The following is an 18,512-nucleotide window of genomic DNA, read 5'->3' on the forward strand; positions in this document are numbered from 1 at the left end:
ACGGGCACGCTTCGGTTGCTATGAGAACCCTCTATTTTGTATCAGAAATTGCAGCCCTGACGACGCAATGCTTGCGCCTTCTCACACGTGTTTCTGCAGCCATGCCCCTCTCCGGGTCACAGCAGCTTCGTGGCTCTGTTTTCCTCCCGCACCGCCCGTTTCCGTTCAGCCCCGGTTCCGGCTGCGCTGCCGCCGGCCTGGGAGCGGGCGGCGGGCCCGGGACGGGAGCAAACGAGGGGGCGGGAGGCGGGGGAGCTCGGCCACCCCTCGGAGCCGGGCGCTGCACCCAGCTCTCCTGCGTTTTAAAATCTGCAGTAAAAATAAAATCGAGCCACACCACGTCGTCCCAACAGGAGGGGAGGGGAGAGCTGTGAGGTCTCCAAATGGGTCGGAAACCAGGGAACGGAGACGCGCGGAACTTGATTAACATGAACGAGGGCTCGGGCCGCGGGCGGCGGACGGGACTTCAGGTCTCGCGGGAGCTGGAGGGTCGGGGCGGGAAGGGGGGGCGCGCGCTCGGAGCCTCCCCTCCCCTCCCCCCACCCCCCCGCGCCCGGGGTCTTCGCCCCTCGGGGTTCCGAGGCCCCGACCCTTCAGGCCCGACTCGCCGCGGGGCACGAAGGGGGCAAGGACGCCGCGTCCTCGGGCGGCGACGGGCGTCTCCCGGGCGACGGGCTCCACACAAGATGGCGGACGAGAAAGAAAAGGAAGGCACAGGTAGGCCGCCCTCGCCGCCACCGCGACCCGGCCGAGGGAGGCGCCGGGTGGGGCCGGGCCACCCCCGGCCTGAGGCTCCCGCCGCTGGAGCGGGGGACTGTGGAAGGGCCGCCTGCGGGGGACGCCGCCCTCCCGGCTCCCGCCGCGGTCCTCGCCGCGCCCGGCCCCGCCCCGTCCTCGCCCCGCCCGTGCGGCCTCCTCCTCCTCCCTCTCGGGCCTCCCGCCCCCTTTCCTCGGCCTCCCCCTGGGGACCGAGGCTCGGTGGCTGCGCGGGTTACGGCCTAGGCGCCGGGCGGGGAGGGCCTCAATGGCGTCCTTGCTCGCGGCTGCGGGGACCCGCCTCCAGACCCTCGCCCGGGCTCTCGGGGCCGCAGGCGCCTCCCCGGCCGCTGCCCGGGCTGTGGGCCCCTGGCCGGCCCGGGGGGAGACGGGTCTGCGCCGACAGCTGGCGGGTCCTCTCCGGCCGCCCCGCCCGACCCGGGCGACGGCTTCCGCGGCCACCATTTTGGCTCCTGGACGGGGACATGGGGGGGACGGCCCCGAGGTCACAGGGTCCCCTCCGCGCCGCCAGCCTCCGGCCTCCGAAATGTCTGCTCGCGGCCGGCGCTGCGCCACCGGCTGGTGTGTCTTTTAACACAAACACACGACACAGTTTTAAGAAAGACGAAGAGCTAACGGGGCGGGGACGCGCACGAGCGCTGTGCGCGGGCCACGGCCACGGCCACGGCCACGGCCACGGCCACGGGGATCCCCGGCGGTGGAAGGATGGGCTGCGGGCTCGTGGCCACGGGCACCGGAGGGTTGGCGTGTGGAGGGAGAAGCGATGATCCACGTTTATTTGCATTCAGCAGTATGCTTGCAGACCTGGTCCTTGGTTGCCGTCCTGTTCCTCAAAAATAATAGACTGTTTATATTTGGTCGTTGTCAGACTTGCTGCAAAAGTTACATAAAAAAAGATAAATATTTTAGAAAGTAAAAAATATACTCTGCATTTGTTTCCTTTCTTGAGTGCTTACACCACACCATTTTTTCCTAGCATGGAACTAAGTGTTTCAGGTTGACAACTAATCTTTACAAGTGAAAACACCAGTTCTGAGAGTCATTTGTCAAGGCGATCACAGAAGAATCAGCGGAGAAACACGTGAGATTGAGCCAAAGATCTAGCAATTGATAACAGGCTGTTCTTTTTTAAAATGGTACCGTTAGCCTGAAAAGTCAGAATTGTTTTATACATGTTACCTTTCCTAAAATGTCCTTATGATTTTATTGTGCTGCTTTAAAGTATTACATCCTAATACAATTATATATATTTTAGATTAATTTTAAACTTCCCAGAAAACCAAATGACTTAATTTTTATTAAGTTCTTACTCATACAAACGGAAAAATTAAGTAAACAGTGGAATTTAAAAAAAAGATTTGATTAGGTCAGCATGAGAAAATGTGCTGGATTAAGCTGCACATACAAATTTTTTCTTTACCTTTTAAAAAATAAAAAAAATTGAAAGCTTTCCTGATTTTTCAGTTTTCAAAAATAGTTTTCTATTTAAAATAAAGTCAGAGGAGGAAGCAAGTCTGTATAAGAAGGACTATTAAAAAGCCTGTGCCAAAACCGGTTTGGCTCAATGGATAGAGCATCGGTCTGCGGACTGAAGGGTCCCAGGTTCGATTCCGGTCAAGGGCATGTACATTGGCTGCGGGCACATCCTTGGTGGGGGGTGTGCAGGAGGCAGCTAGTCGATGATTCTCTCTCATCGATGTTTCTAGCTCTCTCTCCCTCTCCCTTCCTCTCTGTAAAAATTCAATAAAAAAAAAAAAAAGCTGAGTTGTCAGGTGGGCACAAGATTTAATTAATGTATGATCACTTATTAAAAAGCTGAGTTGTCAGGTGGGCGCAAGATTTAATTAATGTATGATCACTTAGTAAGTTATGTCTAATCACTGGGGTGTACACCTAAAACTAATATAATAATGTATGTCAACTGTAATTGAAAAATAAAAGATGATTTTAAAAAGAGGTGGATATCATTCATTCAGTTGGTACAGCTATAATACCTATCAGATGGAAGGAATTTTGGAGGATACAAAGGTGAAAAAAAGTCTCTTCTCCCAAGGAGGGTGAGATCCCTAAGGAAAATAAGACGTGAGAAATGAAAGGGAACAGTTAACTGGGCTGAGCAGCCTGTGTGCCAGATGCTGTGCCAGATGTGTGACGTCCCCTCCTGGTTTGTGAAAACCAGTCAGCGTCCCTGGAAGCTGATCAGAAATGAAGGCTCTCAGTAGCCCTGAATCAGAGTCTGCATTTTAAGAGATCTTCAAGTGATTCACATTAAAGTGTGAGAAGCACTGTTACATGTTATATCTCACTTATTCCTAACAATATTATAGTTTACTACTAGAGGCCCAGTGCATGAAATTCGTGCATGGCGGGGGGGGGGGGGGGGGGGCGTGTCCCTCAGCCCAGCCTGCACCCTCTCCAATCTGGGACCCCTTGAGGGATGTCCGACTGCCCATTTAGGCCTGATCCTGATCCTGATTGCACTTAACCACTTCTGCTTGCCAGCCTGATCACCCCCTAACCACTCCCCTGCCAGCCTGATTGATGCCTAACTGTTCCCCTCCCTGCCTTTTTGCCCCAAACTGCCCTCCCCTGCAGGCCTGGTCGCCCCCAACTTCCCTCCTCTGCCAGCTTGGTCACCCCTAACTGCCCTCCCCTGCAGGCTTGATTGCCCCCAACTGCCCTCCCTTGCAGGCCTGGTCCCTCCCAACTGCCCTCCCCTGCTGGCCTGGTCTCTCCCAACTGCCCTCCCCTGCTGGCCATCTTGTGGTGGCCATCTTGTGTCCACATGGAGGCAGGATCTTTGACCATATGGGGGCAGCCATCTTGTGTGTTGGAGTGATGGTCAATTTGCATATTACTCTTTTATTAGATAGCATAGAGGCCTGGTGCACGGGTGGGGGCCGGCTGGTTTGCCCTGAAGGGTGTCCTGGATCAGGGTGGGAGTTCCCTTGTGGCGTGGGGCGGCCTGGGCGAGGGGCCTGTGGTGGTTTGCAGGCTGGCCACGACCCCTGGTGACCCAAGCGGAGGCCCTGGTATCTGGGGTTTATTTATCTTATATAATTGAAACTTTGTAGCCTGGAGTGGAGCCAAGCCTTCTACTCCCTTCGTGGCGGCAGCCATTTCTGGTGGGATTTATGTATCTTCTATAATTGAAACTTTGTAGCCTTAAGTGGAGGCCTGGGCCGGCCAGGGTGTACGGAAAGCTTGGCTTCCTCCATTGCCAGGGGCAACCCAAGCCTTCCTCCTGCTCTCTCCAGCTCCAACATTTCTGTTTGGATTTATGTATCTTCTATCATTGAAACTTTGTAGCCTTGAGTGGAGGCCTAGGCCGGCAAGGGCAGGCAGAAAGCTTGGCGTCCTCCATTGCCGGGGAAACCCAAGCCTCCCTCCTGCTCTCTGTGGCCGTAGCCATCTTGGTTGGGTTTATTTGCATATTCGCTCCTGATTGGCTGGTGGGCGTGGCTGGTGGGTGTAGCAGAGTGATGGTTAATTTGCATATTACTCTTTTATTAGATAGGATAATGCAATTTGAAGAGCATGATGAAATGAAGGTGTGTTGTCTGAGGATAAACTAGGGCAGTGATGGGCAACGTTTTGAGCTTGGTTTGTCAAACTTAGCCAAAAAACTGAGCATAACTCGGGTAGTGTGTCACTTTGAGGAAAAAAAACATTATTTCGCAAATGTTTCATCCTCAGGAGCAGCAAATGTTTCATCCTTGGCATGCGGCTGCCTCAGCGGCCGCGTGTCATCAGAAATGGCTACGTGTGTCAGTGCTGACACGTGTGTCAGTGCTGACACGTGTGTCATAGGTTCGCCATCACTGAACTAGGGACTCATTTATGATATCTTTGTACGGTCATGGACATTCCATTCCTATATTTGATTTTCAGCTCTGAAGATTTAGAATTACATGTAACCAATTAATCATAATTGTCAGGTTTTGGGATTCACTCAAGCTAACTAAACTCATGAACAGGGATGTGCAAACCTGAGTAATGATTTATTAATGTAAATAGGGTATGTTGATACACTGACCAGAAAGCTGATCTCTGCAATGTAATATGAAGTTTTGGGGAGGGTGAATTTATATTGCAAAATTTGCTTGTTGAGCATGAACTCACACAAAAGAAAGGTTAATTTTGGAGGATATATACATGACCCTATATGATCCGGAGGGTGGGGGCCATTTTCTGATCAGTGATGAATTAGATCATTTGAATTAACCCTTTGCACTCGCTTGCTTTTTTCTCGATTCCTTTATTCTAATGCTAACCGTGTTGAGTCACACTCGACATCTGAGTGCAAAAGGTTAATTAATGTGTTTATGTTTTAACCAAAGCATTATTTGCTGTTTCCCAAAAATCTACTCTATTCCTAAAGTATATGAAACTATTTTTAGGGTTTCCCCCCTTCTTTGTTTACAGATAAGCTATATGCTTCTATTTCATGTCGCTCAACAAACATGTTTTTGAGAGCCAAATATTCACTGGCCTGTCTTTAAAAAGCAATTACAAAAGTCCTTTTTATAGAAATAATGTTTTATTTTTTTATTTTTTATTTTTTTTTTAAATTTCTTTATTGATTAAGGTGTCACATATTTGTCCTCATCCCCCCATTCCCATCCCACCCCTCTCCCCACGCATGCCCCAATCCCCTGTTGAACTTAACCGTTGGATAGGCTTATATGCATGTATACAGGTCCTTTGGTTGAACTCTCCCCCTCCCCCCACCCTTCCCCTCCCCTCCCCTATCCTCCCTCTGAGGCCCGATAGTCCGATCGATGCCTCCTTGCTTCTGGTTCTGTTCTTGTTCCTCAGTCTATGTTGTTCATCATTTCCCCTAGATGAGCGAGATCATATGTCACTAGATATATACTAATAAGAACTGAATGTGAGACGAGCAATAATAGTTATGCTGACAGGCAAATGAATCAATCTGTAGCGAGCTTCCCCCTGGACCAACAGTTCTTTTGAGACCCAATTTCAATGTCCAGTAGTTCCTTATGTGTACATGTCAGCACGGACCCCTCAGCTCTGGATGGTGGACAAATGGTGGTAATGGAGGTCCGACTCCCTCTGGTTTGGTCTCAGCCGAACCCAGGGGCACGGCGTCACCCGGACTAAGGGGCACGTGGCCTCACCCATACCCAAGGGGCACGTGGTCTCACCCGGGCCTGGGACCCAGCCTCACCCGGATGGATCCAGGGGCGCACGGCCTCACCCGGACCCAGGATCTGGCTTCACCCGTACCCAGGGACGCTTGGCCTCTCCCAGACCCAGGGGCACGTGGCCTCACCAGGGCCTAGGTGCACGAGGCCTCATCCGGATCCAGGGACGCATGGTCTCACCCGGACCCAGGGACGCTTGGCCTCTCCCAGACCCAGGGCCACTTGGGCTCACCCGGGCCTAGGTGCACACGGCCTCACCCGGATCCAGGGACACATGGTCTCACCCGGACCCAGGGACGCTTGGCCTCTCCCAGACCCAGGGCCACTTGGGCTCACCCGGGCCTAGGTGCACGAGGCCTCACCCGGATCCAGGGACACATGGTCTCACCCGGACCCAGGGACGCTTGGCCTCTCCCAGACCCAGGGCCACTTGGGCTCACCCGGGCCTAGGTGCACGAGGCCTCACCCGGATCCAGGGACACATGGTCTCACCCGGATCCAGGGACACTTGGCCTCTCCCAGACCCAGGGCCACTTGGGCTCACCCGGGCCTAGGTGCACGAGGCCTCACCCGGATCCTGGGACACATGGTCTCACCCGGACCCAGGGACGCTTGGCCACTCCCAGACCCAGGGCCACTTGGGCTCACCCGGGCCTAGGTGCACTAGGCCTCATCCGGATCCAGGGAGGCATGGTCTCACCCGGACCCAGGGACGCTTGGCCTCTCCCAGACCCAGGGGCACGTGGCCTCACCCGGGCCTAGGTGCACGAGGCCTCATCCGGATCCTGGGACACATGGTCGCGCCCGGACCCAGGGACGCTTGGCCTCTCCCAGATCCAGGGCCACTTGGGCTCACCCGGGTCTAGGTGCACGCGGCCTCACCCGGATCCAGGGACACATGGTCTCACCCGGACCCAGGGACGCTTGGCCTCTCAGACCCTGGGGCACGTGACCTCACCCATGCCTAGGTGCACGAGGTCTCACCCGGATCCAGGGACACACAGTCTCACCCGGACCCAGGGACGCCTGGCCTCCCCCAGACCCAGGGGCACGTGGCCTCACCCGGGCCTAGGCGCACAAGGCCTCACCCGGATCCAGGGACACACGGTCTCACCCGGACCCAGGGACGCCTGGCCTCCCCCAGACCCAGGGGCACGTGGCCTCACCCGGGCCTAGGCGCACGAGGCCTCACCCGGATCCAGGGACACACGGTCTCACCCGGACCCAGGGACGCCTGGCCTCCCCCAGACCCAGGGGCACGCGGCCCCACCCGGGCCTAGGTGCACGAGGCCCCACCCGGATCCAGGGACACATGGTCTCGCCCGGACCTAGGGGTGCATGGCCTCTCTCAGACCCAGGGGCACGTGGCCTCACCTGAACCTAGGTGCACGAAGCCACCCGGACCCAGGGGCGCGTTACCTCTCTCAGACCCCTGGTCGCGTGGTCTCACCCGGATCCAGGGGCTCACGGCCTCACCCGTACTCGGGACCCAGCCTTACCCGGATCCAGGGGTCCACGGCCTCACCCGGACCCAGGGTTCAGATTCGCCCGGACCCAGGGGCACATGGCCTCACCCGAACCCGGAATCCAGCTTCACCTGGACCCAGGGGCGTGTGGCCTCACCCAAACCCAGGGGCGTGAGGCCTCACCTAGACCCAGAGGCGTGTGACCACATCTGAGCCCAGAGGCTCGCAGGCTCGCCTGGACTCGGGTCTCAGCGGGGTTTCGTCTTCTTGATCCCAATTCCTGTTGGTCAATTCCCTCTCAGCAATTCCTTCGGTCATTTTCTCAGAGCTCCAGGGCGGCTGCCGCAGAACTCGTTGGGCGGCGGGCTCGGCAAGGCTCCGGTGTGCCCGGTGCCCGGCGGTGGGCTGGTCCGGTGTCGCTGCGTCGGCCCTTGGGTCTGCAACGGTGGCCAGTCGCTGAGCGTGCGCACCTGGCCACTTCGGGGCATTGAGATTCTTGAAGGACTCGGAGGTCAGCAAGCATGGAGTCTCCCACCCCATGTCTCCCAGGGGCTCGTCTGTCCGTGCTCGGCAGCGAGGGGAGCCGTCCCCTCAGCCGGAGACCGCCGGGGGAACTGCGCCGAGCACGTTCCAGGCCACCATTGTGTCGCCTGAGCCATAGTTCTTAAAGTGTGGACTTTGGGTCACCGGCATCAGCATCATCCTGCGTACCCCTCTCTTTTATTCTAGTTGTAGAGCATCTGCTCAGCCAGCCCCCCGGTCTTTCTGGCTGGTGTCTGCTCTGCTCTCCCGTCGTAGTCTCAATATTGTTGTGGTAGGCAACGATCAGGCTGCCGCCCTATGTCTCCATCTTGGTCCTCCTTTGTACAGTTAAGTCTTGATTGTTGTTGGTGTCACTGGGAGGAATTGTCCTCCAGGCCAATTGGCCATGAGGACCCTCTTTGTCCATATAGGAAGAGTTGCTGTGCAGGAGACATGTTTGTGGGCCGGGTCTTGATGCAGCAATGCCTTGGCGCTCACTGAGTCTGCCTCTAGAATGCCTCCCTTATGCAAGTGATTGAAATCTGGTGTCATCTCCCACCAACCACTAGATGCCCTCGTTTCTGGGTCTCCAATGCAGTGTGGGTCAGCCACTACCTGAGGCATTCAGCAGGAAAAAGCTTCTGCTCAGCTTGGCTGGGGCGGAGCTACAGGGTGGAGCCTACAACCTTGGCTTCCTGTCAGCCCCGCCCTATGAGGCTCCTGTGTCTGTGTCCCTCTGTATTCCTTGCAAACACCTCTGAGAGAAACGCGCCCTGGAGTTTCGCCCATTGCCAAACAGTCCAGTCCCTCCCCTAATGAATCTGGACTCCCAGATTCTCGCCTGGAACTGGGTTTCAGTGCAGTTGGAACTGGGTCTCAGCGCAGTCTGGCGTCCCTGTCTCCTTCCCAGCAGGGCCACCCAGTGGCGCAGGCAAAAGTCCGTCCTCTGCGCACCTTCCAGTGCGCGCGTCTGGGGCCGCCGCTTCTCTGTGCCTCCGCCACCACAGCCCAAATTCATTCCCCCAGCGTGCGCCTGGCTTCCCAGGGTTTCGCCAGGAACTGGGGTTCAGTGCAGTCGGAACTGGGGTTCAGCACGGTCCTGAGCTTATGTCTCCTTCCCGCTAGGGCAGTTCAGTGGCGCAGGCAACAGTCCGTCCTTTGCGCCCCTTCCCGTGCGCGCCTCTGGAGCTCTGCCTTCCCCCGCCCGCTCCTCTGTGCCTGCGCCCCACAGCCCAGATTCATTCCCCCAGCCTGCGCCTGGCTTCCCAGGGTTTCGCCCGGAACTGGCGCTCAGTGCAGTCGGAGCCGGTGCTTAGCGCACTCCGGAGCCTTTATCTCCTTCCTGCCAGTGAACGCCGGCCAGGCCGTCAGCCGCCCCCTCCTCTCCGGCTCCATCCTCCCCGCAGGCGCGCGCGCTCGTGTCTCCGCCAGTTTCTCCATACCTCAGGCTTTTACGGCTCCCCCGACTGTCCCCGTGGCCTTCTCCTTCCCCCCAGCTGTGGGCATTTCAGTCCGCCAGCTCTCCTGTGGTTCTGGACGATGTCCGTTCTGACCTCTAGTTGTGCCTTTGAAATTGTTGTGCCCGGCTGCAGGTTAGGTGTTTCACCTATGCCGCCATCTTGGTTTCTCCCCTAGAAATAATGTTTTAAATAGTTCCTCTTTAATCTTAAGGGTTTTTTTGGTTTGTTCAATTTATTTATTTTATTTTTAATATATTTTATTGATTTTTTTACAGAGAGGAAGGGAGAGGGATAGAGAGTTAGAAACATCAATGAGAGAGAAACATCGATCAGCTGCCTCCTGCACACCCCCGACCTGGGATGTGCCCGCAACCAAGATACATGCCCTTGACCGGAATCGAACCCGGGACCCTTGAGTCCGCAGGCCGACGCTCTATCCACTGAGCCAAACCGATTTCGGCTAATTTATTTATTTAATATATTTTATTGATTTTTTTTACAGAGAGGAAGGGTTAGGGATAGAGAGTTAGAAACATCAATGAGAGAGAAACATCTATCAGCTGCCTCCTGCACACCCCTACTGGGAATGAGCCCACAACCAAGGTACATGCCCTTGACCGGAATTGAACTTGGGATCCTTCAGTCCGAAGGCCGGCGCTCTATCCACTGAGCCAAACTGGTTAGGGCTATTTATTTATTTTTTAAAGCTGAAAGGAGGATTAAATCTTTGAGTAACCATCATATCCACCTTTTCTTCAACATTTAGGGATTAATCTTAATGAAAATATTGAGAATACAGGGGTGGGCAGAAGTAAGTTACAGTTGTGACATTCTTTTGAGTTAATAAAGCTATTGTAATAATCATAACTTGCATGTCTTTTTCCATATGAATAAGCATAAACCTACTTTTGCCCACCCCAGTATTGATTAGAAAAAGTTAAGTCTATGGCAAGGGCTCTTATGTTCTATTTATAAAATTTTTCTATAAGATTGTGTTTATTGAAGTTGCTAATCTTACTTGTAGTATTTTTGTGCTTTAACATTGTATAATTTAATTTGTCTTAGATTAAAAAATGTTTAAATGGAAAATCAGTGCAGATTCTTTGGATCTTTACATCTTATTTTATTGGTTCTGTCTCCTAGAGAATTTTATTATAGGACTGGAAGGATCTTCTGTTTGTAATTCAAATCATCCCTAGGAAACAAACTGCTTAGAAATAAAATTCTAACTTTTGGCAGTCCTGTGAGTTTTGGAAGATAAGTCAGTTTTTTAGTAAGCCTCAAATACTCAAAGCTCTCTTTAGGATTTACTATTTTTGTTTGTACTAAAATATTCTTTGTTACTTTGCATGCTTTGATAACATTGCTTGGTAAAGTTCCTCCAATATAATTATTAACTCCTAGATGGAAAAGGTTTTGCAGGTTTATCATCATAATTATTATTATTATTATTATTTTAAAAAAATATATTTTATTGATTTTTTACAGAGAGGGATAGAGAGCCAGAAACATTAATGAGAGAGAAGCATCAATCAGCTGCCTCCTACACACCCCCTACTGGGGATGTGCCCGCAACCAAGGTACATGCCCTTGACCGGAATCGAACCTGGGACCCTCAGTCCCCAGGCTGACGCTCTATCCAATGAGCCAAACCAGCCAGGGCAATTGTTATTATTATTTCTCTATAATCATGCCACTTCCCTCAAAACCTAACATTTGGAAATCTAAGATAAAGAAAAACACAGAAATTACTGGTGAATATTACTTTTTAAAAAAGGGAACTGTTGATAGTACAGAATATGGTATGGAATAGTAGAAAAAGTGAGCTCTTGAGTAAGACCTGAATTTGAATTCTAGCTTTTCCAGCCTCTATCTGATCTTAGCCAAGATTGTTAACCTAAGGAACCTCAGGTCCTTCAAATGTAAATTGGGAATGATTGTATGTATTCATAATGTTGTTGTAGTGGGGACAGTGTCTTTTTATTCATGTTTCTATCCTCAGTACCTGCCACAATGCCTGACACTAAAGGAATGCTGAATAAATAGGAAGGGAAGTGCTTGGTACATTTAGGGAACAGCTCTTAGTAAATGTGTGACATGGAATATAAGGAGTAAGAAAAACTTAAATCCAAGTCTTACCAACTATTGATCACATATGATGCATTTGTACATATATTTGGGGCCATTTCACAAGTTTTGTCCCTGTTTTAGACTGATAAGTCTCTAGGTAGAGACTAACTGAGGAAGAAAACTAGCTTATTGAAATCTAACTTACTTCCTCTAATTCAGAATTAATAAAGTTTGGAGAAAAACTGGATTTAAATTTATCTTTGATTAATGTATAAAAATTTGTCAAAAATTCTTTATTTAAAAAATCAAATGGACAATGTATTAGTTACTATAAAAAGAAGTGTTGGTGAAGATGTGGGGAAATGGGCACCCTTGTATATTGTTGATGGGAATATAAAATGGTACAGCTTGCTCTGGGTGGTGTGGCTCAGTTGGTTGAAGCGTTGTCCTGTACATCAAAAGGTGGTGGGTTCCATTCCCAGTCAGGGCACATACCCAGGTTTCCAGTTCCATCTTTGGTTGGGACCCATTCGGAGGCGGCTGATTGATGTTTTTTCTTTTTCTTTTTCTTTTTCTCCTTCTAAAATCCTATATAACTCTATATAATAAAGAGCTAATATGCAAATGGTCATCACACGTTCATGCCATAAGGGCTCAGACACTCAACACTGGTGAGAGAGGAATGGGGACCAGCCAGGCACAAATGAGCTCGCCAGAGAGGAATGGGGACCATTCAGGCACAAATGAGCTCACAAGAGAGGAATGGGGACCAGCCAGGCTGTGGCCCGGTAGAGGGACAAGCCACCTGCCCTGCGGTTCTGGGTGCCAGCGCCTGCGACTATGGCCCGGGACAGGGACAAGCAGCCCTGCCCACGGTCCAGGGTGCCAACGGCTGCACCTGCGCCTGCGGCCCTGCAGAGGGACAAGCTGCCTATCTCGCGGCTGCATCTGTGGCTGCCGGCTGGCAGAGGGACAAGCCGCCCACCCTGTGCTCCCTGCGCCTGCAGAGGTGGTTAGGGGTGATCAGGTAGGCAGAGGTGGTTAGGGGTGATCAGGTAGGCAGAGGTGGTTAGGGGCAATCAGGCAGGCAGAGGTGGTTAGGGGCGATCAGGTAGGCAGAGGTGGTTAGGGGCAATCAGGTAGGCAGAGGTGGTTAGGGGCAATCAGGTAGGCAGAGGTGGTTAGGGGTGATCAGGTAGGCAGAGGTGGTTAGGGGTGATCAGGCAGGCAGAGGTGGTTAGGAGCGATCAGGTAGGCAGAGGTGGTTAGGGGCGATCAGGTAGGCAGAGGTGGTTAGGGGCAATCAGGCAGGCAGAGGTGGTTAGGGGCGATCAGGTAGGCAGAGGTGGTTAGGGGTGATCAGGCAGGCAGAGGTGGTTAGGGGCGATCAGGTAGGCAGAGGTGGTTAGGGGTGATCAGGTAGGCAGAGGTGGTTAGGAGCGATCAGGTAGGCAGAGGTAGTTAGGGGCGATCAGGTAGGCAGAGGTGGTTAGGAGCAATCAGGCAGGCAGAGGTGGTTAGGGGCGATCAGGCAGGCAGAGGTGGTTAGGAGTGATCAGGCAGGCAGAGGTGGTTAGGGGCGATCAGGTAGGCAGAGGTGGTTAGGGGTGATCAGGTAGGCAGAGGTGGTTAGGGGTGATCAGGCAGGCAGAGGTGGTTAGGGGTGATCAGGCAGGCAGAGGTGGTTAGGGGTGATCAGGCAGGCAGAGGTGGTTAGGAGCGATCAGGCAGGCAGGCAGCTAGCGGTCCTGGATTGCGAGAGGCAGTCAGACATCCTCTGAGGGGTCCCGGATTGGAGAGGGTGCAGGCTGAGCTGACGGACCCCCCCTGTCCCCTTCGTGCATGGGGCCTCTAGTCAATAAATAAAATGGTGCAGCTGCTATAAAAAATAGTATGGCAGTTCCTGAAAAAAAAAAAAAAAAAGATTGAATTACTATATGATTCAGCAATTCCACATCTGGGTTTATACCCAAAATAATTGAAAGCAGGAACTAGGAATAGTTAATTGTATATCCAACGTTCATAACAGCATTATTCATAATGACCAAAAGGTGGAAACAACTCAAGTGTCCACCAGTGGATGAATAAACAAAATGTATTATACACATACAACGAAATATTATTTAGCTTTAGAAAGGAAGGAAATTCTGACGTGCTACCACAAGGATGAATCTTGAAATTATGCTAAGTGAATTTAACCATTCACAAAAAGACAAGTACTATATAATTTCACTTATTTGAAGTACCTGGAGTAATCAGACTCAGGAACAGAAAGTAGAATGGCAGTTGCCAGGGGAAGGGGAAAAGGGAAGTTGTTATTTAATAAGTGTAGCGTTGAGGTTTTGCAAGATGAAAGAGTTCTGAAAATATTGGTTGCACAACAATGTGAATGTACTTAACACTAGTGAACTGTACACTTAAAATGGTTAAGATGGTTAATTTTTAAAAATATATATTTTTACTGATTTCAGAGAGGAAGGGAGAGGAAGAGAGGAATAGAAACATCAATGATGAAGGAGAATCATTGATCGGCTGCCTCCTGCATGCCCCCAATTGGGGATTGAGCCCGCAACCTGGGCATGTGTCCTTGACCAGAATTGAACCAGGGACCCTTCAGTCCACAGGCTGACGCTCTATCCACTGAGCCAAACCAGATAGGGCATGATGGTTAATTTTTTATATATTTATCACAATTTTAAAAAATCAAATGGAAATGTTGAGCACACCCAAAATGAAAAAAAAAAAACACACAAAAAACACAAAACATGGCTGGTTTGACTCAGTGGATAGTGCTGACTGAAGGGTCCTGGGTTTGATTCCTGTCTAGGGTACATGTCCAGATTTCGGGCTCGATCCCCAGTATGGGACATGCAGGAGGCAGCCAATCAATGATTCTCTCTCATCATTGATGTTTCTATCTCTCCCTTCCTCTCTGAAATCAATAAAAATATATTTTAAAAAATTGGTATAGTGTTTTTAGAAGGCAATTTGGAAATTACTATTTAAAAAGATATTCACATGCTGTGATTCTTTAATATACTGCTGGTTATTTTATCTTTAGAAGTATATTACTGAATGTAATAAAATAATTTATTTTTTAAATGCAGCAATAAATTTGAAGTCTAAAGACCAGTGCTTGAATTTGGACACTGCTTCCCCCCTCCAATTTTACCTGGGCATCTCATTTAATTCCTCTGAACAGTGGGAGAGAGAAGGGAATTTGTGTGATGTTTTTCTCATAATTAAACAGGTATGGAATTTGGGGAGGAAGACCACAGAGGTAAAATGCTATTTTCTTCACATCATATCACAGGTACATATGATCAATATAATTTATATCACTGTTGATGTTGACCTGGATCACCTGCCTGGGAGTTTTGTCAGGATTCTCCAGTGTAATGTTACTCTTTCTCTCCCTTTTCCATACTGGACTCTGGGAAGGAAGTCATTATGTAGAGCCACACAGAAGGAATGGGAGTTTGCTCTGCCTTCTTGAGGACAGAGAATCTACATAAATTATTTGGAATTCTTCTGCACAGATTTGTTTCCTGTCTCCTGTTTGTTTACTCAGTCATTTCTTTATGTCAGTGCAGACTTGTGGATGTTAATTTATACTTAGAATTATAATTATAATTTAATGCTCCTTTTTGTTGTTCAGATTGTTACAGCTCTAGCCAGTGGGAGCTCTTTCCGTGGTTTCTGTGGCTGTTTGACATAGGCCCAATCAATGTGTGGGCAAATATTGGAAGGTTCTTAATTAGGACTTAATCTTACTGTCCTGAACTGATTCTGGATGGCTTTTAGCTCTGCCCGTTGGCTCTGGGTTCCACCCTCTGTGTCCCGCTCCTTTTTATGAGAGAGAGTACATGTTTTCAACTAAGCAATTTTCTAAACCTGTTTACTACCAATAGAATTTTTGGGAGTCCAGTTGTTTCGTTTTATTTTTTTTTTATTTTGTGCTGTCTTTATCTTCTTTCAGTCCATTCTGGAGCTGCAGATATAATTCTCTTAAAATCTTCATGTGTGTCTTATGAATCTTAATGTCTACTGGACAAAAGCCACATTTATTTGAGATAAGCCATTCTCTACTTTGGGCTTCTACTGACATAACAGAGGTATTAGGCTTCTTTTGAAGCCTTCTTGTTTGATTGAAAGTATTTCTGAGACACATCCTTAAACTCCTAAGAAGTTCTTTTGCTAGTTTGTGTGGTGCCTGAGATGCTAGATTTGATCTTTCTGAGGTCTTAACAAAGGATTTTATAGACATATATATACTTTGTTTCATGTTTAAGCTGTGTTTTTCTGCCAGTGCTTTAAATTTGATTTTGCCCAGAAGCCATTTCTTATCTTAGCATCTGTTGCCATCTGGAGAGGCAGGTAACTTCATAACTAGCAATTCATGGCTCCTTTTTTTTTTTTTTATATATATACTTTATTGATCTTTTACAGAGAGGAAGGGAGAGGGACAGAGAGCTAGAAACATCGATGAGAGAGAAACATGGATCAGCTGCCTCCTGCACACCTCCTGCTGGGGATGTGCCCGCAACCAAGGTACATGCCCTTGACCAGAATCGAACCTGGGACCTTTCAGTCTGCAGGCCGACACTCTATCCACTGAGCCAGACCAGTTAGGGCCTTTTTTTTTTTTTTAAAAAAAAAATATTTTATTGATTTTTTTACAGAGAGGAAGGGAGAGGGATAGAGAGCCAGAAACATTGATGAGAGAGAAACATCGACCAGCTGCCTCCTGCACACCCCCCACCGGGGATGTGCCCGCAACCAATGTACATGCCCCCGACCAGAATCGAACCTGGGACCCCTCAGTCCACAGACCGATGCTCTATCCACTGAGCCAAACCAGTTTCGGCTCATGGCTCCTTTTTGTTTAAGTTTTTCCTTTAGGCGATCTTTCTCCTCCATCCTATATAATAAGAGCCTAGGATGTGTCTGGTCATCGAGTCAGCCGTTCAACCAAAGTGTAATCCTCTCTAATAAAAGGGTAATATGCAAATTAACCATTACTCCGCTATATAAGCCATGCCTACCAGCCAAGCCACGCCCACCAGCCAATCAGGGTGAGTATGCAAATTAATCCCAGCCAAGATGGCTACTAGAAGGGAGGCTTGGTTTCCCCGACAACAGAGGAAGCCAAGCTTTCCACACACTCTGGTGGGCCCAGGCCTCCACTCAAGGATACAAAGTTTCAATTATAGAAGGTAAACAAATCCAAGTGGCAGCCATAGATCCAGCAGGAGGCTTGGCTCCGCTCCAGGCTACAAAGTTTCAATTGTAGAAGGTAAATAAATTCCAGATACCAGGGCCTCTGCTTGGGTCGTCAGGGGCTTGTCTAGCCTGCAAACCACCACAGGCCCCTTGCTCAGGCCTCTCCACGCCCCAAGGGAACCCCACCCTGATCCAGGACACCCTTCAGGGCAAACCAGCTGGCCCCCACCCGTGCACCAGGCCTCTATCCTCCTATCTAATAAAAGAGTAATATGCAGATTGACCATCAATCCAACACACTATATGGCTGCCCCCATGTGGTCAAAGATCCTGCCCCCATGTGGACACAAGATGGCCACCACAAGATGGCCAGCAGGGGAGGGCAGTTGGGAGGCACCAGGCCTGCAAGGGAGGGCAGTTGGAGGCAATCAACCCTGCAGGGGATGGCAGTTAGGGGTGACAAGGCCGGCAGAGGAGGGAAGTTGGGGGCAAACAGGCTGGCAGGGGAGCAGTTAGACATCAATCAGGTTGGCATGGGAGTGGTTAGGGGGTGATCAGGCTGGCAGGCAGAAGCGATTTAGGGGCAATCAGGAAGGCAGGCAGGCTAGCAGTTGGGAGCCAGCAGTCTTGGATTGTGAGAGGGCAGTCGGACATCCCTCGAGGGGTCCCAGATTAGAGATGGTGCAGGCTGGGCTGAGGGACACCCCCCCTCTGTGCACGAATTTCGTGCACCGGGCCTCTAGTCTATACTAATAAAAGAGAAACATGCAAATTAACCATCACTCCGCTACGCCCACCAGCCACTCAGGAGGGAATATGCAAATTAGAAGGACAAAGATGCTGGCTGCCCGGCTGCCCAGCTGCTCCAGGCACAGGAGTGGGGCAGGATGCCTGCTATGAGAGGGAGGGCGGGGGCCTAAGGGATCTACAGGAGTGGCACTCCAGGTGCAGCAAAGATGAAGACTCCAGACTCTGGCCTGAGTGTGCAGAGAAGACAGCAGACTCTGGCCAGAGTCTGCAGCGAAGACGAAGAAGGCAGACTCTGGCCGGATGCTGCAGCAAAGACGGCAGATTCCGGCTGGATTGAAGGCCTGGGTCCCGGGTGCCAGCAGAAAACTGGTGCTGGGAGCCAAGGGAAGGAAGGCCCATTGCATGAATCTCTTCATGCAATGGGCCTCTAGTATGATAATGATATGCTAAGGCTGCTCAACTGCTCGCTGTGACATGCACTGACCACCAGGGGGCAGATGCTTCGACCAGTAGGTTAACTTGCTGCTGGGTTCCGGCTGATCCGGACTGAGCGATATGGGCTGGACATGCCCTGGAGCCCTTCTGTGGTCCCTCCCCAGTTGGCCAACTTCCCATATCCCTTCCCGGCCCCAGTTGTGCACCGGTGGGGTCCCTGGGCCTGGCCTGTGCCCTCTTGCAATCCGGAACCCCTTGGGGGATGTCGGAGAGCCGGGTTTGGCCTGATCCTGCAGACCAGGTCGAGGGACCCCACTGGTGCACAAATTCATGCACCGGGCCTCTAGTTTTATTAAGTGCAGCCAGAAGGAACCAAGGTGCACCTTTAGTAGTTTTCCTAGAAAATTTTTTATCTAGACCATTTAGTTTATCATGAATATTTAATATTATTAATATTATAATGTTAATATTAATGTTAATATTATTTATTGTTAATATTATTTCTTCTGCTATTCATAAAAAGGACCCCCCTTCACAGTTTGCAGTGTGATTTTCCTCACTTTCCGTAACCTACAGCATACTCAAAGGCCAGCACTTCCTGACTAAATCCTCTCCCACATTTTTTGGCATTTGTTATGGCA

The 18,512-nt window shown here is 50.5% G+C and overlaps 1 protein-coding gene across 1 annotated transcript in view; it reads left to right on the plus strand.

The window, feature by feature from the left end:
• Positions 1 to 534: 534 nt before the first annotated feature.
• Positions 535 to 18,512, plus strand: part of EFCAB2 (EF-hand calcium binding domain 2) — a 66,302-nt gene continuing 48,324 nt past the window's right edge. Inside the window, exon 1 of the mRNA XM_054713083.1 lies at positions 535 to 717. Within this exon, the coding sequence (XP_054569058.1) occupies positions 687 to 717 (31 nt within the window). The 5' untranslated portion in view covers positions 535 to 686. The remainder of the gene's footprint in view (positions 718 to 18,512) is intronic.

This window comes from Eptesicus fuscus, chromosome 24, assembly GCF_027574615.1.
Source record: "Eptesicus fuscus isolate TK198812 chromosome 24, DD_ASM_mEF_20220401, whole genome shotgun sequence".
Classification (NCBI taxonomy): Eukaryota; Metazoa; Chordata; class Mammalia; order Chiroptera; family Vespertilionidae; genus Eptesicus; species Eptesicus fuscus.